Source organism: Equus przewalskii, chromosome 5 (assembly GCF_037783145.1).
Source record: "Equus przewalskii isolate Varuska chromosome 5, EquPr2, whole genome shotgun sequence".
Lineage (NCBI taxonomy): Eukaryota > Metazoa > Chordata > Mammalia > Perissodactyla > Equidae > Equus > Equus przewalskii.
Genome location: NC_091835.1, coordinates 67,678,207 through 67,704,348, shown reverse-complemented (window position 1 = coordinate 67,704,348; position 26,142 = coordinate 67,678,207). Strand labels below are relative to the sequence as shown.

The following is a 26,142-nucleotide window of genomic DNA, read 5'->3' as shown; positions in this document are numbered from 1 at the left end:
GATGGAACGAGGCCTGCTCCAGAGGCGCTGGGCTTGACAAGGGGACAGGACCTAAGGATGAACTCTGGAGTGCTCTCACTTTTGCCCAAGGTCAGTCTAATCTGGTCCCTGATCCCCAGGAGGCCTTATTTAGGCTGCCTTTGTTCCTGAATAACCAGTGGGTTATCCAAGCTATGTACATCCCATGGTTCTGCTAGCGGAGAGCTGCCTTAAGATGCATGGGCTCTGAGGGGCAGGGCTGGCAGGCAGTTAGGTAGCTCATTTCAACCTTAGGTTGCCCTCCAGCTTTCTAATCCTAGAGCCCCAGTCTTCCAGTCTGGACTTTCACCAGGTGACACACGCAGCGCGTCGGCATCAGCAGGTGTCAGCCTGAAACTGGACCTATGCCTGATTCATCCAGGAAGCTGAACCCAGGCAGCAGAACAAACACCCCTAAGCAGCTCCTGCCAGGCATGGGTAAGAGGTTGTCCAGCAAAACAGACAGTGGCTTTGTGTGCTTTGTTCTCCTCCTCTCTCCCATCCCCACTTACCAGAGTCCCCCATTCCTTTCTCTCTGCCCATCTGTGGGTCAGAAGCTGTGTAGCTTTTTTCCAAATGATGAAAGAAGGCTTGTTGATTTATTTACTTTTTTAGTGAAGGTGATTCCTAAGGAAGAGACTTGGGTGTTGAAAGGGGTACAGCTGGAGCTAATAAAGGGGTACAGAGGGAGCTTCTGGGAGGGGAAGCCAGAAATGGGAACCGGTTTGGATGGAGATCAGATGGAACAAAGAGGTGGGAGATCCCTGGGGCTAGGCCCCGCACACATCCGGGGTGCCACCCGTCTATAGTTTAGGCAGGTCCTGCTCTTCTCTTGGGGCAATTCCAGCTTAACCTCACTTTCTGCGTTGATGGCTAGTTTATTGTTTTTGGCACTAATTGGTGGACACTCAAGACCATTTAATTTTGCTTCAAGTTCCCTCCCTCTTCCCAAATACAAATGGAAAACAGCGTGGGAATCCCCTTTCGGAGGAAGCAATGGTGCAGCTTTAAGAAAAAGGGAAGGGAGGAAGAGGGCACTGACTCAGATCCTCCTACCATTGGCTGCTGGAGGGGATCCCACCTCAGGGATTGGCCTGGACAGAGACCGCCTCCTCTTGTGATTGGCTCGGCCAGGGAGATATAAAGGGGCTGTGCTGGCCTCATTTTCAGTAGGAGGGAGGCAGGGAACCCGGCTGAGTTTGTGTGCTGAGACGCACCTGGCGCAACCCTCCTCTCTGAATCGGAGTCCAGGTCCCGCGGAGCCCGCAGCCATGAAGGAGAGACGGGCCCCCCAGCCGGTCGTGGCCAGATGTAAGCTCGTTCTGGTGGGGGATGTGCAGTGTGGGAAGACAGCGATGTTACAGGTGTTAGCGAAGGACTGCTATCCCGAGGTAAGCTGCCCGGCCGCCCGCTGGCCGGCTTTTCTCCTTGCGTACCTGTTCCGGGGTAGATTCCTAGCTGCCCAGGGGATCTGTCTCCCCCGCCCCGCCCCATCCTTAGCCGCCTTCTAGCGGAGGACCGCGCTGCCTTAGCCTCCCCTGAGACCTGTTCCACTTCTGCCGCCCTGCTGGCTCCTCCTCACCTCTTCACCCATAGGCCCCAATCAAATCCCCTCCCACCTCCCTTCATTCTGGAGTCTGCTCTCAGGAGAGGGAACTGGAGGCATTTGAGAGTCTGGGGTTTCTTCTTGACGTAATACCTGCCTGTCTTGTCACCCCATCCTCAAAGGGTCTATGAGCACGTCCCCAGGGAGGCTGCTGCTGCCTCTTTCTGCTGTTCTGCTGGACCAAGGGGCTTGTGGGGAGAAGATAAAGAGCTAGAATTGGCTTGTGGCTCTGAAATTGGGAGACAGGCAAATCTGGGGATGAGAGGAATCTGTGTGTGTGTGTGTCTCCCTGGCCATCTAGGATATGGGGGGCTTGCCCCTGGCTGGAAGTCATTCACATTTCTTACTTCCCAGTGTACCAAGTGCCTGTGCATCTACACTCCCCTCCTTCCTGTCCTATGTGGTTTCTCCTGCCCCAGGCATCCCCTCCCCTGGCCCCTTATCTTCTGCCACTTTAGTGTCTCACCAGGGTGAGTGGCTTCTTGTGTAGCCAGCAGTAATGGGGAGGATTATGGGGTAGGGGTGCCCAGAGTGTGACCAGTTCTTTTCTTTTTCACAGACTTATGTGCCCACCGTGTTTGAGAATTACACAGCCTGCTTGGAGACAGAGGAACAGCGAGTGGAGCTCAGTCTCTGGGACACGTCAGGTAAGACTGCTGGCCCCAAATCCCCGCTTCCCACCTCCACGGGGCTGCTGAGGCTGCTGCCGTTTAGAAATTGTTTCCCTCTTGGGTGAGGAGAAGGAGTATGGGGCCATCTTCAGAAGGGGACCTGAAGATTCCTTGGTTGGGGATGGGAGAGGGGTTTGGTCAACTCACTTGGCTGGTCTAGGGGTGCAGAGTGGATGCAACCCCAGAAGCTACTCATTTCTTTGAGTATAGCTCCACCCTTCAGAGGTCTGGGAGGGTAAGGTGAGTGGACCTCTGAAGACTACTGGGGGACAGTCAGACAGGGTTTCTTCATTTCCACTCCCAACACATACACACACACACACACACACACACACACAACAGAGCTTTTACTGCCCCAGAGCAAAGCCAATTAGCAGGCAGGTGGCAGTGCTGCTGCTGGAGGCAGTTGTGGTCGAGGCAGGGAGACAAGCCTGCTTTTGGGGAAATATTGCTCCTGACTCAGTTTTCTCTCCTGCATTCCATCGTGGGCCACTGCTGTTCGCCTGCCGCAGCTCGGCTCTACTCGTCATGCCGCTGCGGCTCAGGGATGAAGCGATGCATCATCGCTGTTTTGGCGGGTGGGGGAGATGGCTTAAGGTGGGGCATAGTCACACTGTGGACAGTGGCAGGAGGTGGGGGTGTTGGCTTTGACCATTTCCCCCCATTCTGGGCTGAGGTAGAAGATGTTGTGTCCTTCTAGAATGTAGAAAGCAATATTTTTCCAGGCTCTCAGCCCTAAACCCTCAGTGCTAGGTTGATCTTTGCTTTGATTGTGACCCCTTCCCATTATCTCTTTCCTCTAGTCCTTTTTTAATAGCCTGGGGTCAGAGTCATAATTAAGGACTAAAAGCCAGGAATAGGAGAAAGAAAATCAAATCGACTCCTCTCCAAAAATGCATATTCAGGCTGAGTTTAAAGAGGAACTATAAAGCACTCAGGATTTCCTGTTACAGATAATAAATATGCTGGCCCTACTCCTCCTAAGAGCTCTTGTTCCTATGATCTGATTTTGAGATTTGAAAAGATTGGGGGTAGGGGATGCGTGAAAAGAAAAGGAGACTTCCCCTTGCTCCACCCTCCCCAAAACCAAACCAAACCCAAATTCCTCAACCTGGTGTGCTTTTCTCTGTTACAGCTCCAGGGCTTGGGAGGCAGGGTCTGGTTATCCTGGACTGTGCTATGCTGGCGAGATCAGACTGGAATGCAGCTTGGCTGCATGATATATGGTTTTTCATCTGCTGTACCCTGCCCACCTCTCACTCTTCCCAGAATCTTACTGCAGCTCATCTCTTTTTACTACCACCGCCTCAAAGCTCCCCCACCCCTGCTGCTTCCCCCCTCCTCCCACAGCCAGAAGGCAGCCCTTGAATCCCAATCCAGATAATAGAAAATCAGCAAGGTGGTCTGTATTCCCCGTGTCGCATCCCCACCCCTCAATTTCCCAAAGGATGCAGGCTCAAACTCCCTCTTTCAAATTAGGTGCCCACAAAAAAGGAGGAAGTGGCAGGGGTGTGTGGGCTGGGGCTTCCCAACACTGGGGCCAGGGTCGAACCTGTTCCCATTATTCACTTGCTCTCTTAGGGGAGGGGGATCGCTTGGAGCCAGATGGAGGCCTCCTCCTCTCCCCCTCCCCCCCGTGCTGCAGTGCTCTCTTTGCTCAGTGCTGCCAGGATGAGACCCCACCTCAGAGAGGGGATGGGGTTGGATTGCTGAAGGAGCAGGCAGATATCCCAGGTCTCCTTTACTCCTTTTTTTTTTATGACCAACCCCCCCCCCCCCAGCTTGGATACCCCCCAGTTTCCATGGCAATTGCGGTGCAGGGAGAGGGGCTGCTTGCTATTCTGAGCACGAATTGTCTGGGTTCCAAATCTGCTACTGTTCCTTCCCCAGGGTGGAGGGGGCAGACTCAGCCCCTAGCATCCTACCATATTGGACCACCTGGGTCTGCAATGCCTACTCCCCTCCCAGTGAAGGACCCTCACTCAAGCCTCTAAATCCCCAGCTCTTGGTGGTGTTGTCTTTGAGACTGCCTCCCTGTGATCTTTGGGGGGTGGGGGGGGGGGTGGTGGGTAGGGCTCTAGCTTTCCTTTTGCTTTTTTCAGTGTAAGCTGATTTGGGTGGGAGGAGGAGTGGGACAATGAATCCTTGATGCTCTCTCTGCTCTACCAGCCTCCTAGAGTTCTGACCCCATGGCAAAGAAGCAGGTCAGACAGTTACATAACAGGCAGGTTTGTTTCTTCACTAGGGGGACCCTGGAGCAGAGGAAGGGAGCAGAGGTTGGGCAGAAGGCAGGCAGACTCTAGAAAAGAGACATTAAACAGCCCTGGTCCCTCTGCAGGGGTGGGCGCATCTTCCTCTATGACTCAGAAAACTGGCAGACCTTAAATTCAGCCCACTGTAAGACCCAGACAGGGTCAAATTATACTCCACCCCTTTTATTTTGCCCCCTTTCCCCTTTTCAGGACTAAGAAAGATGATACTCTTGCACTGCCTTTTGCAGGTAGTCAGGTCACAAGCTTCTAGGCTGCAGCACATTTCCCTGGGAGATGGGTGGGGCCAACAAACCTAAGGGACTGAGAATGATATTCTTAGGATTCTTTGGGTGTAGGCCTGTGGGAGAGGGAAAATGCCATGGCTCACCATCAGCTCTTTCTCTCCTGTACCAGGATCTCCCTACTATGACAATGTCCGTCCACTCTGCTACAGCGACTCAGATGCAGTATTATTATGCTTTGATATCAGCCGTCCGGAGACAGTGGACAGTGCACTCAAGAAGGTAAGGCTGGATAAACTCTACAATCTCAAGCTCAGCTTGAGAACAAAAAGGATTCCTGGGGACCTTGTCACTTAATCCCCATTGGTGTAAAAGGAAGAAACTGAGGCCAAGGAGAGAAGAGATTTGCCCAAGGCCACACCATTAGCTACAGCTCTGGGACTAGGACCAGATCTCCTGTCCCCTTGCCACTCTCCTATACTGCTCTGCCAGAGGCCTAGAAGGGGGATGGTGTGGAAGACTCAGGAAGCAAAGGATTGAGAGTCAGAGAACCTTTCGGTGATATGGTTTGGGAGTTGGGGATGGGGCCTTTTGGAGGCAGCTTCTATAGGCCTTGATCCCAGGCCCACTGGGACTGGGCAAGGCAGGCAGGCCTGAGCCGAACTGCTGGTAGGAAATGTCTTGGTCCGGGTGGCAAGGTCTGCCCATACTGAGGAGTCCCAAGATACCTTGTGGAACTAGCCTAGTTTTCCAGAAGACTCTAGGATTATCTCCTTCCCTTGGAAAGAAACTGTTTGTCTTCCCGCTGGCTTTCTGGACTTGTGAAGCCATTTGACTGGGTAGAAGGGGCTGATCCATGCCCTGTCTGCTTGGCAGAAGTGGGAGGAGATTTGCCTCTGTGCTTTCTCTGGTGACTCGGCTGTTGAATGAGGGCCCAGGCTCTTGGGTCAGCACTCCTGTGGCCCCAAAGGGCTCATGGGCAGGAAGATGATGTAATTAGTGCAGTGGCGATGCTGTGACTCAGAGAGAGGGCTGGGCTGGTGATAAGCTGGATGCTGTGTGTGACGTTGCCAACTGGGCTTCTCTGGGTATCTGTCAGCTACTGACTCCTTCCTTCCTCCTTCCCCTTCCCTTTGTCATGCATGGCTCTTCAGTGGAGGACAGAAATCCTAGATTATTGTCCCAGCACCCGTGTTTTGCTTATTGGCTGCAAGACAGACCTGCGAACAGACCTGAGCACTCTGATGGAGCTGTCCCACCAGAAGCAGGCACCCATCTCCTATGAGCAGGTGTGTGTGTGTGTGTGTGTGTGTGTGTGTGTTGAGGGGTGGGGTGGGGAAGGCCACAGGTAGAAGGCTTGAAATGTAGCCCTTGCTCAAATTATTTCACTATGCAAGAGAACTGGTATTCCAGGGGGCCATCTATAAGGAGCAAACTAGTCACCTAGATAGAGGTGGGGGGTTCCTGTTTACCCAGATTTATGCTATAGGTTGGCAGGTGAGACATTCCTGTGTGTGCCAGTGGTTCTCAGATTGCTCTTCTGGAGCCACGTGCGTTTACTCACTAGAAGTGCTTGTTAGAATTCCTGACTCCATACCTAGAGAGTCACTCTGGGAGAAAGATATGGGAACTGCATTTTTATTGAAATCTCTGGATAATTTCTTATGCACATAGAAGTGTGAAGATCATTTCTTTTATTTTTCTTTTCTTTTCTTAGGAAGATTGGCCTGAGCTAACATCTGTTGCCAATCTTCCTCTTTTTTTTTCCTCCTGAAAGACCCCAGTACATAGTTGTATATCCTAGTTGTAGGTCTTTCTAGTTCCTTGATGTGGGACGCTGCCTCAGCATGGCTTGATGAGTAGTGCTAGGTCCGTGCCCAGAATGTGAACTGGTGAACCCTGGGCCACCGAATTGGAGCACACGAACTTAACCACTAGGCCACGGGGCCAGCCCAGATCATTTCTTTTAAACCAGTGTTTCACGTTAGAATCATCTGTGGAGCTCTTAAAAAGACTAATGCCTGGGCCCTACCCCAAGAAATTCTGATTTACTTGCTCTAGCATCAGTATGGTTTTAAAAGTGTTCCAGGTGAATCTAAGGTACAGTGAGGCTTCACCTTCAGAAAAGTCAGCAGAGGGTGGTAGTAGGGGACTGGCAGTTGGGTCCCATCCAGAGTAGTCCTGGGGAGTACCACTAACCACAGAAGGTGGTGTTTCAGAGCCATTTTGGACCACTGCATTGATGACTCCCTCCCACCCCCCACCCCCCACAGGGCTGCGCAATAGCCAAGCAGCTGGGTGCAGAAATCTACCTGGAAGGCTCGGCTTTCACCTCGGAAAAGAGTATCCACAGCATCTTCCGGACAGCGTCCATGGTGTGTCTGAACAAGTCCAGCACAATGCCCCCGAAGAGCCCCGTCCGAAGCCTCTCCAAGCGACTGCTCCACCTGCCCAGTCGTTCTGAACTCATCTCTTCCACCTTCAAGAAGGAAAAGGCCAAAAGCTGTTCCATCATGTGAAATGGGGGTTGGAGAGGGGAGACAACCTCCCACTTCCTCCCTTGGGTTGCAGAGGCACGGGGAGAGGGAGGATGAGACAATTTAGGACTCTGGACACGAGTTTTTCAGATGGCCACGGTGAGGGCTTGGAAGGAGACAGGAATGGGATGAGGAAAGAGCCAGGCCCGGCTTGAGGACCTGACACTTAAGAAAGAACCATCACACCCCAAGCCAGGCACTAGGTGGTGGAGGGGGCAGCTGCCCCAGTGCCCCCCACTCCAGAGGAAGGAAAGGTGTGGGGGTATGGGGCATGCTGGCCTCAGGGGCTCGGGGGCCTACAGGAGCCTCACCTTCAGCATCATGCCTCTTCCACACAGCGTTTCCATGCAGGCCAGGGGATGAGAGGGGTCTCTGAGCCCTTCCCTTCCCCTCTGAGGAGGCCACAGAGGAGTGGAGAGTGGGGAAGCCAAGAGGCAGCTCCCTTGGGAGCTGAGCCCGGGTGCTTCAAAACTGAAGGGCAGGAGCTGGTCAGAGCTGATGAGAAGGAAACCTCATCTTTGCATAGCCCATGCCTCATGGAGAGGTGACATCATACATTCACATGCTTCTCACCTAAGTCCCCACGGTCCAAGGGAGAAGCCCCAGACCCCCTTCTCTCACAGTGTGGGGGTGGTGGTGCTGCAGGGGGCAGGGCTGGGTGGGGGTCACCAGACTCTTTCTGCCTTTAGGGCAGTACAGCTGGCATTTGTTTTATAGACTCTTGTCTTTGGAATCGGGGGGAGGGGGGAATGTTTCAATCTGTTATATGTTCTGTGTTTAAAGAAGAAAACCTATTTATTAATGAAAAATATAACATATATAAAGAAGTTGGCTCCATTTCTTTAGTTTCTTTCTGTTGCCTTTCGTCTTGATAGTGAAGAAAAAGCTGTCCCGGAGCCCTGTCTGTAGGTTACAGAGGGCTGCGTCCACTGTTCCCTAGCACCTCCAACAAGATCTCCTCCCTTTCCCTCCACCCCGTCTCGTCCCTAACCCCACCTAAGTCCTACTAAGCCAGTGAAGAGCTCCTGAGCTGTCGAGCCGAGTTTTTCAACCTTGGGACTAATGAATTTTGGAGTAGATAATGCTTTATTGTGGGGGCTGTCTTGTGCATTGGAAGATGTTTAGCATCATCCCTGGCCTCTACCTTCTAGATGTCAGTAGCACCTCCCAGTTGTCACAACCAAAAACATCTCCAGATATTGCTAAATGTCCCCTGGGGCAAAATCACTCCTGGGTGAGAACCACTGCCCTAGAGAGCCTAGAGGAGAAAGACAAGGTTTAGTGACATCATTGATAGGGGATCCAAGCTGCTGAGATCCGAACCCCTGCAGAGGGTGGACAGGCTGAAGCTAAGGTTGAGGGTAGGTTCCTGGGGTTCTGGTCTCCTGAATTCACATCTTTTGCTTTCTTGACCTTCCAATTCCATTGCTTGTTGATGGCAGCACAGGGGATGTAACGTCCCTTCTCTTCAGTGACTTATAGCTCTTTTTCCTAAGTTTCATAGTGCGCTAAACATAAAAAGCTGCTATGTCTTGAGTACCATGTGCTCAGCACTGTGCTGAGAGCTTTACCCACATTATCACATTTAACCTCATAAAGGGTAATAGCTAACATTTGTTAAATGTCTGCTATGGGTCAAGGGTACCCATGAGTTTTTCATGTTATTTATTCTGTGATAACCCTGTGGGGTACTACCTACCTCATTTTACAGGCAAGGAAACTGAGGTTCAGAGAGATTAGTTAATGTGTCCAAGGTCACACAGCCAGAAAGTGGTAGAATCTGGATACAGATCCAGGTAACCTGGTTCCAGAACATGCACTTTTCACTGCTCTGCTATCCTATCCTGTGAGGCAAGTGGCATTATTATCCCTATTTTATAAATGAGGAAATAGGAAAGCCAGTGATGCCATATAACTTGCATGAGACCATTCTGCTAGTAAGTAATGGAGTCAGGATTCAAACTGGTTCTCAATGTTAAGTATAATCCCACGGGCCCCTTATTGCTGGCTATGTGGTACCTAAATAGAAGACTCTACATATGGTCCTTACTAGAATATAGTCCCACTGTCTCCATCTCCAAACACGCATGTTTGTGAAAGAATTATCAGGGTAAGACAAAGAACGAGTATCCTTAAAGCTCAGTGTCTTCACGTGTCATGAGAGAGGCATGCACAAGTACTAGGGGAACTTTGCAACTATGAACTTGGACAAGCTTCAGCACCTTTCTGGGTCTCAGTTTACTTATCTTTAAAGATGGCCAAGAGTGGTAACCTGGAAATAGGGAAACAGCATGGGCTCTGAGATTAAACGAACCTGGAGTTGAGTCCTTGCTCCACCCTTTTTTTGTTTTTTTGAGGCAGATTACCCCCGAGCTAACATCTGCCACCAATCCTCCTCTTTTTGCTGGGGAAGACTGGCCCTGAGCTAAAATCTGAGCCCATCTTCCTCTATTTTGTATGGGATGCCTACCACAGGACGGCTTGACAAGCAGTGCGTACATCTGCACCCAGGATCTGAAGCGGTGAACCCCGGGCCACCGAAGCGGAATGTGTGAACTTTAACTGCTGCACCACCGGGCTGGCCCCTAGCTCTACTCTTTTAACGCACTTTGAAGGCATAATTAATCTTTCCGGGCCACAATTTCTGTATCAGTAAGGTGGAGATAATACTTATCTCATACTGTTATGAGAACTAAGTAAAATAAGTAAGCTAAGTGTCCGGCACAGAGTTGGGCACTTAGAAGATTCTCAGTAAATAGTGGCTGCAGCTCTTAAGGATTCCAGCCTACACTTTTGTCCGCTTGTTCCTTGAGGTTCCATTCTGTGAGTGGAGAGCCCTCCAGTGTTCACTGGGTGACTTACACCTAGCAGATTTCAGACATCCTTTCCCTTCAGTTCTGTCTCGGGAGTAGAAGTGGGCAGGCCAAAGGCTGCAGAGTTTTAAGAGCTGAAGGGTGCCTCTCCCAGGGCTACTCTGGGTCATTATGCGTGATGCTCAGGGCTTTAGGATTATTTGGGTCTATCCCGAGGAGTTGCTTGAGGAGAACTGAACACATATTCGGAGAGAAAAGCCAGACCTACAGCCCTGTGACACTGAAACCAAAAAGCTGATGATGGGAAAATGAGAAGGAAGGAGGCATTAGATACTTCCTAGTATCTATCTAAACCATCTTAGAAATGCCAAGGTTTTGGGGGTTCTTTGGGGTTTTGGGGGAGGAGGGGAGAATGATGAACTGTAAGACTAAAGAGAAACAAAGTGAACATACAATTTGGGGTAAAAGAGCTCAGTGGAGGCCTGAAGAGGGGGGGACTAGGAGGAAGAAAGAAGCCAAAATATGGAGATAGCACAACTGGCCAGATTCCAAAGGGCATGAAAATGAAGAAGCCAGGGTTCTATGTGGACACCAGGGGACACCATCCCTCACAGAGGCCTTTGAAAGAATCCATCGTTTGGGCTCATTTTGAGTTGTCACAATAACTGAGTTCGTTGAGTTGTTACTGCGGGGCCAGGGTTGCTAAAATATCCTCCTAAACCTGGGATAGTCCCGCACAATGAACTGTCCCACGCTCACTGTGAAATACTTGGCTACTCCCGTATCCTAACCTTTAGTTTTTCCACCTGTAAAATGGGGCTAATAATCCATCTCACAGACTTTTTGTAAAAAACGCTTTTCCACAAACGGTAAAGTATTTGTTGCTGTTACTGCAGCTGCTAGTTTATAATTACGTGCTATTGATAGCTAAGGAAGCCCTTAAATTCCTCCGTTGTAAGCCACAGGCTATGATAGTCGTTAACTGCAGTTTCCAAGAAACTGATCCACGCTGAGAGAACCTTTTGAGAGAACCTTTTGAGGGAGTCGGAACCACGGAAAACTCTTCCGCCTGCATAGACTCAAACGTTTGGCGAACCACAGTGCCCAGCAGACCCCGCGGCCTGGGGCCGGCGCTCGCGCCATGCATTCTGGGATTGGTAGTTCTCAGGCCCTCATTGTCAGACTGCCCCGACCAACACCAGGAACTCACCTTCCCAGCTTGCCGCGCGCCCAGGGGTGCAGCTCGGCGACCAGGAAACGGGAAAAATGGCGACTGGTCGGCGACGTTGAGGCCGCGTTGGGCGGTTCAGACTCAGAGTGGTGAGTCCCGGGCGGTGGAAGCGGTTCCCACGAGCTTGCAGAGAGGGCGAGAGTGGGGCCACTTGCGATGGCCCTTGCCTCCAGCACGAGGCGGGGAAGAACGCTTTAGGGAAGGGGCACAATCTCGGAAAGCTTTGGCAGGCAGGAGCGAAGGGGTGCGGGCCCCAGGGGGGTAACATTGGCTCCTGGGAGCACAGTCCAGGTGCCAGGACAATGTTACGTGCCAGACCTTTGCCCATGGGCACAGCACCTGTGATACCCCCAGTTTGACCTTATTCCTTCATGTTTCAAGTAACCCTTGCGGCAGCCAAACTGGAACTCTGGCTTTTCTCCCAGAACCAGTCATGCTTTCCCGCCTCTGCGCCTCTTATATTATTTCTTTTGCCGGGAATGACTCCTTTTCTACACCCGCAATTACACGTCTTCAAATTCTACCTGTACTTAAATGTTCAAGAGCCAGTTCCTCTACAGATCTTTCCAAATCCCCTTTTACAAATGAAAGGACACTTCTTTTTTGAACTCATAGTGAACTTCATCTGAGCCTTCATCCTGGTATGTGTCTCATACCTTCTCTTGTTCTGTAATATTCCTTTGGACAGGATCTTCCTTTTGTAAATCACATAGCACCTAGCACGGTTCCTTGTATATAGTGGATGCTTGGTAAATACTTCACTGAATGAAAAAAAGAATCTGCTCTCGCCCTACAAGAACTGAAGAACTCAAAGTTCTGGAGATTTGCAAGGAAGGCTGCTGGGAAGCAATGGCCAGAGTGGGCCATTGTGATAAGTAGAACCTATAATAAAAGTTGCCTATATTTACTGTCTTCTTATTCTCATTTCTCTCTTCTTAAGTTATTCCAGTCAGGCTTCTATTCCCACCATGCTATGGAAACAGCTCTTGTCAAGGTCACCAACCATCTCCATTTTTCCAAATGCAAGGGTCACTCCTCTATCTGTTAGTCTTTCTCCACTTGACACAGTTAACCACTCCCTCCTTGAAATACGTTGTTGCCTTCTGAGATGCCAGACTTTACTTTTTTTCCTCCTGTCTCACTGGCTTTTGCTTCTTTCCCATCTTTTTCTCTGGCTCCTCCTGTGCCTGACCTCTAAATGTTATAGTGTTCCGGAGCTCAATCCTGGGTCTTCTTCTCTTCTATTTTCTTTTTTTAACTATCCTGCCTACTTAGGTAATATCATTTAGTGTCTAATGGCTTTAAAAGCCATGTATATAATCATGACTCAAATTTTTGTCTCCAGGCTCTCTCTCCTGAGTTCCAGAATTGTGTTTTCAGCTGCCTTCTTGAAATCTCTGCTTAGCTTTCTTATTGACATCTTACAAACTTGGGCAAAATGAAACTTTTGATTTCCTCCTAAATCTGTTCCTTCCCCAGTCTTCTCTGGTCGCTAATGGCACCATGAACCATAGGTTGGTCAAACCATAAATTTAGGAGCTTTGTGTCCGCCCTTTCCCTTCTCCCTTCGTCAGTCCTCTCAGCTTTGCCTCCAAAGTATACCCTGAAGCTGTCTACTTCTTTTCATCTCTGTTGCCACTTTCCTAGAACAAGCCACTGTCACCTCTTGGCTAGACTTCTTTTTTTTTTTAAAGATTTTATTTTTTTCCTTTTTCTCCCCAAAGCACTACCCCGCCCCGTACATAGTTGTATATTCTTCATTGTGGGTTCTTCTAGTTCTGGCATGTGGGACGCCGCCTCAGCGTGGCTTGATGAGCAGTGCCATGTCTGTACCCAGGATTCGAACCAACGAAACACTGGGCTGCCTGCAGCGGAGCACGCTAACTCAACCACTCGGCCACAGGGCCAGCCCCTAGACTTCTGTAATAGCATTCTCAGTGGTTCTGTTTCCACTCTTGCCTCCCCGCTGTAAATTTTCTCAAGTCACCAAAGTAACTCTTTAAAAACATAAAATTAGATCATATCACTTCCCGTTTCACACCTTTTTTTCTAAGGTTCCCGTTTCAGTTAGATAAAAATCCAAGTTCCTTTACCGTAGCTTAAAACACATTTCCATGATCTGACTCCCGCTTACCTCCCTGAACTCATCTTGAATCAGTCTTCCCCCTCAGCCACACAAGTCTGTTTTTAATTGGCAAACATACTAAGCTAGTTCCTGCCCCAGTGCCTTAACTCTTGCTGTACCTTCTATCCAGTAAGTTCTTTTCTCTGATCTTTGCAGGCTCTCTCTCTCACCATTCAAGTCTCAGCTTACATGTCATCTAAGAAATTCTTTCCTGAGCCCTCTATCCCTCTACCCCTCCCCATCATATCACCCAGTTTTATTCTTTTCATTAGCGCTCAATACTGTTTGAAATTCTCTTATTTTTCTGCCTGTTATCTGCTTCACTGGAATCTAAACATTATGAGATCAGAGACTTTGTTTTGTTTACTGCTATATCTCTAGTATGTAGAACAGTTTCTGGCATCTACCAGGTGCTGATTGAATATTTGTTGAAAGAATGAATGATGTCCAGGATGCTTTATAGAGAAGATGGCCTTTCTTCAGGATTGTTTTCTTAGGGCTATAAGTGGAAGAGACTTAAGTATAATTTCCACGTGTTATTCGTGATGTACTGACACAGAACATTCAGTCATTTCTCAGGCAGTTGTGAGATAAAATGGATTGTCTCTACCTTTTGAAAGTGCTACTTGTTCATTTTTCTTTTCTTTATACATTCTCCTGTCTCAAAGATATATGGCAGGAAATTACATGGGAAAGGGGGATTGTAAGCTAAGGCTTAGGGAACAGATATTCCAGCTGAACCATTTGGGGATAAAATGAGTTGTGTGAAATGTATCCCAAATCTTAGGGGTGGTAATGATGATGATGCTGCTGCTGCTGATGGCTGGGGGAGGGCCCAGAGGCAGATTCAGACTTGCTGTCATTTTAGATTCTGGCTGAAGGAGATTTTTATAGTCTGAAGGACAATTGACAGTGTGGCATAGTGTTCAGTGTCCCAGGCAGGTGGGCAACAGAACAAATTCCTGCTCAAACCTTTTATGGGACTAGGTGTTGATCAAGGCTGTGAAAACCTGAGTAGGGAAAGTCAATCAGAATGTGTATGACCTCTAGTTTTTGTTGCATTTCTTTCTTTCTTTTTATTCTGAAATAATTATATATTCAGAGGAAGTTGCAAAAAAGTACATGGAAGTCCTTTGTATCCTTCACCAGGTTTTTCCCATTGCATAACTAGAAGTACATTTTTTTCCGATGATTGGAAGTAAATTAATAATACTAGAACACAGGTATTTTTATTTATTTATTTATTTTTGCTGGGAAAGATTTGCCCTGAGCTAACATCTGTTGCCAATCTTCTCTCTCTCTCTTTTTTTCCTTCCCCAAAGCTCCAAAGTAGAATATACAACTTAAAATAGTTACATATTCTACTTGTAAGTCCTTCTAGTTCTTCTGTGTGAGCTGCCACCACAGCATGGCTACTCACAGATGAGTGGTGTGGTTCTGCACCCGGGAACTGAACTCGGGCCACTGAAGCAGAGAGTGCCAAACTTTAACCACTGGGCCATCAGGGCTGACTCCATTTTCTTTTTAATCTGAGCAGTAAAAGTGAATTTGTTTTTCCATTTAAATTTGGCTTTTCCTCAGGGTGCTGATTATAATCCCAAATCTCGAAGTTAAACTTTTTTTCCTCTCTTTTAAGCTCTGTTTATGAGCTCAAGACAACTTTTCTTCCTGAGATGTATATGTATTGACTTAGCCTGGTGGGCTGGCAGACCTAATAGACTCCTAAGATAAGCAATACAGGATGTTTCTAGAGCTAGCTAGTACACTATTCGTTCGCTAACATTGCTTTTATAGTCTAATTATAAAAATGAGGTGTATTCATTGTATACTTATAGAAATGAATATATACAAAAAGGAATCACAGAGAGAGTGTAGTATAGTGAGCAGGAGTGGGCCTCTGGTGCTGGACTGCCTGGGACCCTGCCACTTAGCACTTGTTTGCCCTTAGGCAAGTAACTTTATATACTTGAGCTTCAGTTTCCTTGTCTATAACGTAGGCATACCACTATATCTACCTCAGAGGGTTGTTTTGAGATTAAGTGAATTATATATAAACAGTTTAGAGCACTAACTAGTACATAGTAAGTACTTCTCTTACCCATGACAGATGGCAGGAGAGCTGGCTGACAAGAAGGACCGTGATGTATCACCTTCCAAGGAGGAAAGGAAGCGATCTCGAACTCCTGACAGAGAGCGGGATAGAGACCGGGACCGGAAGTCTTCCCCATCTAAAGATAGGAAGCGGCATCGTTCGAGGGATAGGCGTAGAGGAGGCAGCCGTTCTCGCTCCCGTTCCCGTTCCAAGTCTACAGAAAGGTAAAGTAACTTTGTATGTCTTTCACAGGGGAAGGGAGAGTACGTTTCAGACGTCTTCATTCCTGGTTCCGCTGATGTCTTCAGTATTAGGACATTAGACTTCCATACATTTCTCTACACCTAGTAACCCAGTGACTCTTAAAGCTTAAGAGGGAACTTGTAAGCTGAAGGTCCAGATGATCGAGGAAGACACTTCATCTGTTCATATAGCCCATGGTCTATCATTGCCGTTAACATTTAGCAGTATAACTCTGAGCTGATGACCTTCTTAGAATTCCCTCATAACTTCCCCAGGAAACGCATTCCCCAATTTGTAAAATATTACTTGGGGGAGAAAAGAACATGAGAACCTTCTTAGGGCAGCAGTGAAACAGGGTATTCTGGAAACATCAAGTGATTTCTTAAATGTGCTGTCTTCAGAGACCGACGGCACAAAGAACGAGAACGAGATAAGGAGCGAGATCGGAATAAGAAGGACCGAGATCGGGATAAGGATGGGCACAGACGGGACAAGGACCGGAAACGATCCAGGTACCTGAGGGAATGGGAATGGACTTTAGGGGAATGTTCCATCTCTTCCTCTCTGCATCTGAGCTGGCTCAGCTTTGTAGCAAAGTAAATTTTTCTTAGTGGAGCCTATTGGTAGTTACTGCAGAGCTGTCTTTTTTAGAAAGCACGTGTCTCCTTTAGAAAGTACAGCCAGTTAATAAAGTCACAACCCTTTGGGGGTCAACTTGTTCTTAGAATTTAGAAATTAGTTTGAAAAGGTTACCAGCCTACAAAACGTTCCTTTACCTCCATCAGACCATTTAGTTTTCTACCCAGGATATACAATATATATTTGTTGGGATAGCTTAATACCTCTGTCTCTTGATCTCTTTCTTCTGGAAACTTTCTATGCAAAGTTTTTATTAGGCCTTGAATGTGTAGGTTAGAATTCAGGGCAAAGGACAGAATTCTCCTAACACACGCAGTGGGTTGTTTGAGATCTCTTGTAGATTAAGCTTATAGCAGATGTGGGGAAAGGATTGCTGCAACTGGTAGGAGGGAAAATGAGGGGGGGTGGCATACGTAGCAGTATCTGGGAAGGGTGTGTGTGGGTGGCCTGTAGGCTAAAATCATTGTGTGTTACAAAGTTACGCAGGATTTTTTTCAACGTGCAACTGCTATTTGGAGGAAATTTCTTTTTTTTTTAAAGATTATATTTTTCCTTTTTCTCCCCAAAGCCCTCCGATACATAGTTGTGTATCTTTAGTTGTGGGTCCTTCTAGTTGTGGCATGTGGGACGCTGCCTCAGCATGGCCTGATGAGCAGTGCCATGTCTGTGCCCAGGATTCGAACCCTGGGCTGCCGAAGTGGAGCGCGCAAACTCAACCACTTGGCCACAGGGCCAACCCCTGGAGGAAATATTTTTGATGGCAGTAGTGAAGACCCACTTCCCAGAAGAGATAAGTCTCAGAAAAAGAGATTCAGATAGAATGGGGCCAAGACAAGTCCATCATTAGATTTCAGAGTAGGCAGAGTGATCATGTCTGCAAAGGGAGCTTCAGGACATGATGGATGACTAGGGGCCAGTCTTGTTGAGGCACGGGAAAACTTCCATCCTCTTTTTTGGGGCTCAGCCTGAACCTCATCAAGGGCTTGGGTAAGACGGTGATATGGACTCTTCTTGTTCCTTTGCTAAAAGTTTATCTCCTGGCCGAGGAAAAGACTTTAAATCTCGGAAAGACAGAGACTCTAAGAAGGATGAAGAGGATGAACATGGTGATAAGAAGCCTAAGGTAAAGGAGAGGAACGATTTTCTCGTCTTCCTCTTCAATTCAAGCCCAGTGTTGTTGATCTTCAAAGGAAGAGAGCCTTTATGGACTGTGTTTTATCTTCAGGCCCAGCCGTTGTCTCTGGAGGAACTTCTGGCTAAGAAAAAGGCTGAAGAAGAAGCTGAAGCTAAGGTAAGAACTTGAGGGTCTGTATTAATTAGTTGGCTATGGCTCCCAGAACAGAACACCACAGACTGAGTGACTTAGCCAACAGAAAATAATTTTCTCACCATTCTGGAGGCTAGAATCTGAGATCAGTGTCAGTAGGGTTGTTTCTTCCGAGGCCTTTCTCCTTGGCTAGTAGATGGATGTCTTCTCTCTCTTCACATGGTCTTCCCTGTGTGTGTGCATCCCTGATGTCTCTCTGTGTGTCCAAATTCTCTTCTTATAAGGACACCAGTGAGATTGGATTAGGGCCCACCCTAAGAGCTTTATTTTACCTTAATCATCTCTTTAAAGGCTCTGTCTCCAAATAGTCATGTTCTGAGGTACTGGAGGTTAGGGTTTCAACATATTTTGAGGGGGAGGGAGACCCATAACAGAGTCCAAGGCCTATTGGTGTTTTTCCTTAGCAGGTTTAATGCCTGAGCAAATATGTTTGGACTCCCTGCCATCTCCCCATCAGTGACGTGATTATACCATGCTCCCAGATCCTTTGTTTACATTTGTAATCTATTTTGTAGCCCAAGTTCCTCTCCAAAGCAGAACGAGAGGCCGAAGCCCTAAAGCGACGGCAGCAGGAGGTCGAGGAGCGGCAGAGGATGCTTGAAGAAGAGAGAAAGAAAAGAAAACAATTCCAGGACTTGGGCAGGAAAATGTTGGGTTCGTTTTCCTACCCAGGGTAGCCCCTCAATGGGGTCAGAAAAAGCGAGATGGGATTGTAGTGTCATTCAGGAGAGCTAGAAACCTGTTTGCTCTGGAATTTGGAAGAGGGAAGGAAGGGGGAAGTATATGAGAAAAATACCTTTCTGTTAGGTCTTCATTTGCCTTGTATCATAAACCTCCCCATTTTTTTCTTATTTGGTGTCCATTGTCTGGATCCCCCTGGGTCCTCTTTTTTCTTCCACTGAGCTCTTCTGCAGCTTTGCTTTCTTTGGTCTGCAGAAGACCCTCAGGAACGGGAGCGTCGGGAACGCAGGGAGAGGATGGAGCGGGAGACCAATGGAAATGAGGATGAGGAAGGGCGGCAGAAGATCCGGGAGGAGAAGGACAAGAGCAAGGAGCTGCATGCCATTAAGGTGCAGGCCTTGGCTCTCTTCACTTCCCCCGACACACAACAATGAGGCTTAGTTATTTGGCCATTCTGATCTCTGTATGTGGGGTTTGGGTCTTGAGCTTGATGGGTTTCGTATTCTCTCCCTGGGCAGGAGCGTTACCTGGGCGGCATCAAGAAGCGGCGCCGAACGAGGCATCTCAATGATCGCAAGTTTGTCTTTGAGTGGGATGCATCTGAGGACACATCCATCGACTACAACCCACTGTGAGTGGCTTCGGGCCTTAACTAGAGAGAACCAGTGACTACAGAGATGGTAGTGAGATAAGCTGAGATGAGGGAAACTAGTAAACCAGTAGTCTGCCAGCCCTCTGGGTGAGGAAGGACCCTGGCCAGGAAGGGGAACTGGTACATATTGGCAGTCTGCCCTTCCCTCCTGCTGTAACAACTCCTTTCTTTTTTTCTTCCTCTGTCTCAATCCCAGGTACAAAGAACGGCACCAAGTGCAGCTGTTGGGGCGAGGCTTCATTGCAGGCATTGACCTAAAGCAGCAGAAACGAGAGCAGTCACGTTTCTATGGAGACCTGATGGAGAAGAGGCGGACACTGGAAGAAAAGGAGCAAGAGGAGTACGTGCTCAGGGCTAGGGGTGATTGGGCAGAGCCTAGAGTCTATAGGAAGGAGATGGGGGAGACCGATCCCACTTATTCCTCCTGTTCTGCTCCAGGGCGAGACTCCGCAAACTTCGTAAGAAGGAAGCCAAGCAGCGCTGGGATGATCGACATTGGTCCCAGAAGAAATTAGATGAGATGACAGACAGGGACTGGCGCATCTTCCGCGAGGACTACAGCATCACCACCAAAGGTGGCAAGATCCCCAATCCCATCCGATCCTGGAAAGACTCTTCCCTCCCCCCACACATCTTGGAGGTCATTGATAAATGTGGCTACAAGGTAAGGAGGGGCAGATTGGTCCAGAAGACTTGACGTATTCCTACGTCCTAGGGGGTACAAACTTAACTTGGGAACAGAGAACTTTGTTCCTTGCCTATTCGGTGCCTTCTCTGCCAGTGGGTACCAAGATGACATTGTCTATCACTTTCTGATGGAAGTATTGGCCTTTGGTGATTGTGTTTCTTCTTGGGTCCCCATTCCTGTTTGCTGTGCTTGATGTCCTCCTGTCGTCCTAGCATATGTGCCCACTCTGTCAGCAGTAGCCCAGGTAGTATAATTCTGCCTGGTCTCTTACTCTCTCTGCATCACTGCAGGAACCAACACCTATCCAGCGTCAGGCAATTCCCATTGGGCTACAGAATCGTGACATCATTGGTGTGGCTGAGACCGGCAGCGGCAAGACAGCAGCCTTCCTCATCCCGTTGCTGGTCTGGATCACCACTCTTCCCAAAATTGACAGGTGGGGTCAGTTGACACCAGTTGGAGTGGGTTTGACTGAATAGGAAAGGTGGAAGTGACCAATGAGTATTTGGTTTTCTTTTTAAGTCAATAATCAGAAGCCCCTTCTTTAGTTTGGGTCAGATATTAGGGAATGAGTGGATGATGATATCAACAAAGTGTGTCATTTTTATTGTTGGCAAGGACCACTCCCTGGAGAACTTGGGTGTTCTGGAGTCTCTGATTTTTTTTTTTTTTTTTTTTTTGAGGAAGATTAGCCCTGAGCTAACATCTGCTGCCAATAAATCCTCCTCTTTTTGCTGAGGAAGACTGGCCTTGAGCTAACATCCGTGCCCATCTTCCTCTACTTTATATGTGGGACGCCTACCACAGCATGGCTTGCCAAGCGGTGCCATGTCCACACCCAGGATCTGAACTGGCGAATCCCGGGCTGCTGAAGCGGAATGTGCGCACTTAATCACTGTGCCATTGGGCCAGCCCCTGGAGTGTCTGATTTTTAAAGGAGATCATTGCATCCTTTTCCCACCACCCTCTTCGTTCATGTAGCTGCCCTTAATTTGTCTTTGCCTGTTTGTGGTTGGATGAGAACCAAAGCTCATGAAACTGTGGGATGCCCTATTTACCACAGGATCGAAGAGTCAGACCAGGGCCCTTATGCCATCATCCTGGCCCCCACCCGTGAATTGGCTCAGCAGATTGAGGAAGAGACCATCAAGTTTGGGAAGCCACTGGGCATCCGCACTGTGGCTGTCATTGGCGGCATCTCCAGAGAAGACCAGGGCTTCCGTTTGCGCATGGGTTGTGAGGTTTGTTCACCCAGCCAGTAGCAAACCCACCATTTGGGCAGGTGCTGTTCTGGGGCTCTGTTTCTAGTTTCTGCCATAGATGTACAGTCAAATGAGGAAAAGGGCTGGTTTAGATGTATCTGCTATTATTCTTGAGAACTTCTGCACCAGGGATTGTCCTGTGCACATCATTATTTCTCACAACAAGCATATGAGAGGAGGTGGTGGTATCTCCATTTTACAGATGAAGCTTAGGCTCAGGTTAGTAACTTATCAAAATCACACACAGCTAGTGGTGAGCAGAGCTGCATTTCATGACCAAAGCCTGTGCTCTTTTTTTTAAAGATTTTATTTTTCCTTTTTCTCCCCAAAGACCCTCGATACATAGTTGGGTATTTTTAGTTGTGGGTCCTTCCAGTTGTGGCATGTGGGATGCTGCCTCAGCATGGCTTGATGAGCGGTGCCACATCCACGCCCAGGATCTGAACTGGCGAAACCCTGGGCCGCCAAAGCGGAGCGCGTGAACTTAACCACTCGGCCGTGGGGCCGGCCCCCAGAGCCTGTGCTCTTAATCACTCTGCCAGACCATGTCATTGACTTTGTGTGCTGCCTTCTTCTCAGGAGAGGGGAGGAGAGCTTTTTACCAGAAGTCTGCTGTAGAAATTGAGTCTTCTTAGGGTAATCCTTTTATAAAACACCCTCCACAGTATCCCTTAGTCTCTCTTTCATCTAAGAAAATTCATTTTGATTTTGCCTCCTCTGTCTAACCCCTGGACCTTACTCAGAGACCGCATTCATTCCTGAAAAACTCCAAGGTAGCAACAAGTGACTTCACACCAGTTCTCAGGAACCTTCCTTGCCAAACATAACTAGAGGTTGGGATCCAAGTTCCTTAGCGTTGCCCAAGTAGGTGGGTGGTTCACAGGAGGGAGAAGAAAGGAGCAGTTGCTGGGGCCGCATATGATTCCACTGTACCCCCTAGATCGTGATTGCTACCCCGGGACGTCTGATTGATGTGCTGGAGAACCGCTACCTGGTGCTGAGCCGCTGTACCTATGTGGTTCTGGATGAGGCAGATAGGATGATTGACATGGGCTTTGAGCCAGATGTCCAGAAGATCCTGGAGCACATGCCTGTCAGCAACCAGAAGCCAGACACCGATGAAGCTGAGGACCCTGAGAAGATGTTGGCCAACTTTGAGTCAGGAAAACATAAATACCGCCAAGTAAGGCTGCTTTCCCTATACTGGGAAAAGTTGGGCAAGTTGCCAAACCATCTCTAGGGCCCTCCTTGTCCTAGGTGGGCCCAGAGTACATGTTTCCAGAATGGTGAGGCATGCCTAGGTGCATCCTTCTCACAGTCCTAGCAGTGTAGCCATTTAGCTTAGCCATGGAAAAATGATTCCAAAGAGTCATACTACTACCCACCATAGGTGCTAGAAAATGCTCTCAGCCCTCCTGTCATCGTAAGATGTAAAATATAAAGTATCTTGATGAACAGGTACTGAGGAGAGAAATGGGAAGGCAAAGGATACTATTTCTTAAGGTGATGGCTGTCAAAACTTACACCAAGGCTCATTTTAGATTCTTTAGCCTGGGCTGTGCTGCCTGTGGGATATGTGATGTGTCTGCCTGGGTCCAGGGCTGAGCCTCCTGTTTTCATAGACAGTCATGTTCACGGCCACCATGCCCCCAGCGGTGGAGCGTCTCGCCCGGAGCTATCTTCGGCGACCTGCTGTGGTGTACATTGGCTCGGCAGGCAAGCCCCATGAACGTGTGGAACAGAAGGTCTTCCTCATGTCAGAGTCAGAAAAGAGGTATGGGGGCAGCGGAGACGAGGGAAACGAGATGGAGAAGGACCTTTTTTCAATGGGGTGGTGGCTGGAGGGCGATTGTTCTGCTGTGTTGAAGAGCTTCTGTTTTCTCATTCAGGGTGCCATGGGCACTGAAGATCCTGGAATTGGTGTTCATAGGTCAGGGTTGGGCATTTCACTTGGAGTGGGAGGTGGTAGGCATCTCATTTTTATCCTCTTCCTCTTCTCCCCAGGAAAAAGCTGCTGGCAATCTTGGAGCAAGGCTTTGATCCGCCCATCATTATTTTTGTCAATCAGAAGAAGGGCTGCGACGTTTTGGCCAAATCCCTGGAGAAGATGGGGGTGTGTCTGGCAGGGGAGAGCGAAGTCTGGTCTCTTTGGTGCTGTTTCCTGAGACTAGAGTGGTCCCCTAGTCTCCTGCTTTGAATTCTCAACCATTCTTGAACCTCTCCAGTATTCCACAATTCAGGGCCTGAGGGAAAAGCGTGGTTTGATGGGGACAAGGAGGACTGGTCAATTGCTGAGACTCCCTGTCCATTCCAGCAGTGCCAGCCAGAGGTGGTTGTGTCTTCCTCCAAATAGGCTAGGGCCAAGGAGAGGTTTTGAGACATATCCTGGCAGGATCTGACTATGATGAATAGAGTGGGTCAGAGTTTTCGTGTCTATGTTTGGGAGAGGGGATGATGTGGTTAGGAGGAGATGCTGGTGATCAGTGTCCTTGGCTCCTGATACTGGTGTTTGAGGGGAAGGGTGTGTCCTCTCCACTCAGTGCTTAAACTTCCTTACACTTCTGGCCCCTGCTTTCCACCCTCATCTCTCACCCTCACTCTCTGCTTCTCATCTATCTGGCTCCACATCTCACCCCTGATTGCTTTACCTTTGGCCTTGCCCAGTCTGTCCCTGCCTCACCATCCCCCACTATGTTCTCTCCTGTCCCTTTCTTCAGCTCACCTCTTCTCTCCTTACTTCCAGTTGCATCTTGCATTCATTCTTTCTCCTGCCTCCTCCCTGTCTCCTCCTCCCCTGTTGCTCTCTGCAACCCCTGCTCTCTGGCCCTACTCCCTCTTCACTTCTGTGTCTTCCCCGATCCCATTGCTCTGTCTTCACCTCACCATTCTTCCAACAGTACAATGCTTGTACACTGCATGGTGGAAAAGGCCAGGAGCAGCGAGAGTTTGCACTGTCCAACCTCAAGGCTGGGGCCAAGGATATTTTGGTGGCTACAGATGTGGCGGGTCGTGGTATCGACATCCAAGACGTGTCCATGGTTGTCAACTATGATATGGCCAAAAATATTGAAGGTAAGTCCAGGGGAAAGCAGTTTCAATCCAGCTAAAGAGAGACTTCTTGTCTCTTTCCACTTGAAGTTGTGGCACTGCACTGCACTGTTGCCGCCATGTCCCCGAGCTCCGAATCTAAGATTGCTTGTCCCAATGAGAAGAGCTTCTGCCCTTTATCTCACCTGGGTTTCTTATCCCAGCACCTGAGACAGCCCTCTGTCCTCAGGATGTGGAGAAGAATGGAGCCAGGCCACTCTCAGTCTTAGGGTCATAGGATGACCCCCATAAATGGTAGTAGTGGGTAGACAGACCCCAGTGGAGAGCATGTGGGCACTAGAGGTTCAGGCAGCACGAGCTCATATACTGCCCTTGGAGGTGTAGTGGGGAGGAGGATGCCTTAGAAAGCGGAGATTCCGACAGTGCCCACCAGGGCATCTGGCCTGGTGCCGTAAGTGACATTCCTTTCCCTCCCCAGATTATATCCACCGCATTGGCCGCACAGGACGAGCAGGCAAGAGTGGTGTGGCCATCACCTTCCTCACCAAAGAGGACTCTGCTGTATTCTATGAGCTGAAGCAAGCCATCCTGGAGAGCCCAGTGTCCTCCTGCCCCCCGGAGCTAGCCAACCACCCAGATGCCCAGCACAAGCCAGGCACCATCCTCACCAAGAAGCGCCGGGAAGAGACCATCTTTGCCTGACGCAGCACTCTCCCACAGGTTTAAGGACATGCTCTGAAGCCTATTCTTCAGGACCCTCACATCTCTCTTTCCAGGTCCTCACTCTTGGCTTATGGGGGCTTGGAAACAATCAGACTCCCTGGCCTAGACCCTCAGGTCTGATGGCCTGAGTGTGGGGCTGCAGACGGAGTGGAAGCTGCTATAGGAGGCAGGGAGAACAAATTACCACAGAGTTTGGCCCAGCTCTGCCTCTCTGGCGGGCTTTGGGATTGCATTGGGCCATCGGCTCTTGCCATTTAGGGGGGCAGCCAATTGGCATTGCCTCCCAGACTGAACAAAAACCCAGCAGCCGGATGGGACTTCTTTGGCAGACTTGACTGTGTAGCTGCAGCAAAGTCATTGCCCTAGATGACCCAGGGGATCTGGCACTGTGAGGATTACGGACCTTGGACTCTTATTGTCATTTTGACAGCTGTTTGCCCATTTGGATTATAAAACAAGTTGAAAGCCTTGTTTAGAGCTGTGCACGGCCCCTGTGCCAAGGGGTGCTGTGCACTCTAGGCATCCCTCACCCAGGGACTTTTTTTAGTAGATGTGGGGACAGGGTGAGCTGGCTGTGTCCATCTTTAAGTCACTGAGTGAAATTTCTGTTTTCTATTCTCTGAGAAGATGAGTTTGTATGTTCTGAGAATAAATACATGAATATTAAGGCTGTGTCTAGTTCTAGCTAAACTCATCTCCCAGATTCTCCCTGGTACCACAGAAGACAGGAGGACAGCATTGAGCACGCTGGGTTGACTTGGGAGATGCAAGAAAATCACATCAAGAGAAGAGCCTAGGATCTCAGCTGATAGTCTAAGTCTACAGGTGGCACCTGAGGGGAGATGGAAAAGCCATTGACAGCAGAGTCATAATGCATCTTCTCTCTCCTGCTCTAGCCTCCCATAACTTGTAGCTCTGGCCTGGACACCCTCTAGGGGGCTCTGCATGAGGAGCAGGAAGGAAAGCAGTTGTGGAACTTTGACAGGCGAGGCACAGTCAGAAGCACTCTCCCGCCCTGCTGCAGTGTGCCTGACACCGTCTTCACTACCTTTGCTTGTGGCTCCCTAAATGCTCATGGGAGGGGATGAAGATGGGCACCAGAGGCATCAAGGAATGATGAGCTGGGCCTGGCTGAGTTAGGTTGTGGGGAGAGGGCTGCAGGGCCTAAGTTCTCCCCCCAGTACCACTCTTATTCACATGCTCTTCCTTACTCTTCAAAGAGCTGGGCAGGAACATGGAGTTGAGGTTGCAACTACTTCTAGGGCCTTTTGGCCTGCAGCAGACTGTAAAGC

At 48.9% G+C, this 26,142-nt stretch overlaps 2 protein-coding genes across 2 annotated transcripts; both read left to right on the top strand.

The window, feature by feature from the left end:
• The first annotated feature begins 1,190 nt into the window (after nucleotides 1-1,190).
• Nucleotides 1,191-8,153, top strand: RND1 (Rho family GTPase 1). The gene is made up of 5 exons (XM_008522044.2): nucleotides 1,191-1,409; nucleotides 2,184-2,271; nucleotides 4,962-5,071; nucleotides 5,944-6,078; nucleotides 7,063-8,153. The coding sequence occupies exons 1-5, from the start codon at nucleotides 1,290-1,292 to the stop codon at nucleotides 7,306-7,308; spliced, it is 699 nt and encodes a 232-aa protein (XP_008520266.1). The 5' UTR covers nucleotides 1,191-1,289; the 3' UTR covers nucleotides 7,309-8,153.
• A 3,127-nt stretch (nucleotides 8,154-11,280) lies between these two features.
• DDX23 (DEAD-box helicase 23) lies at nucleotides 11,281-25,517 on the top strand. The gene is made up of 17 exons (XM_008522042.2): nucleotides 11,281-11,459; nucleotides 15,603-15,811; nucleotides 16,232-16,342; nucleotides 17,499-17,592; nucleotides 17,695-17,760; nucleotides 18,312-18,450; nucleotides 18,733-18,866; nucleotides 18,996-19,108; nucleotides 19,326-19,469; nucleotides 19,568-19,793; nucleotides 20,108-20,253; nucleotides 20,881-21,058; nucleotides 22,020-22,262; nucleotides 22,702-22,853; nucleotides 23,084-23,192; nucleotides 23,977-24,151; nucleotides 24,606-25,517. The coding sequence occupies exons 2-17, from the start codon at nucleotides 15,603-15,605 to the stop codon at nucleotides 24,827-24,829; spliced, it is 2,463 nt and encodes an 820-aa protein (XP_008520264.2). The 5' UTR covers nucleotides 11,281-11,459; the 3' UTR covers nucleotides 24,830-25,517.
• The last annotated feature ends 625 nt before the right edge of the window (nucleotides 25,518-26,142 follow it).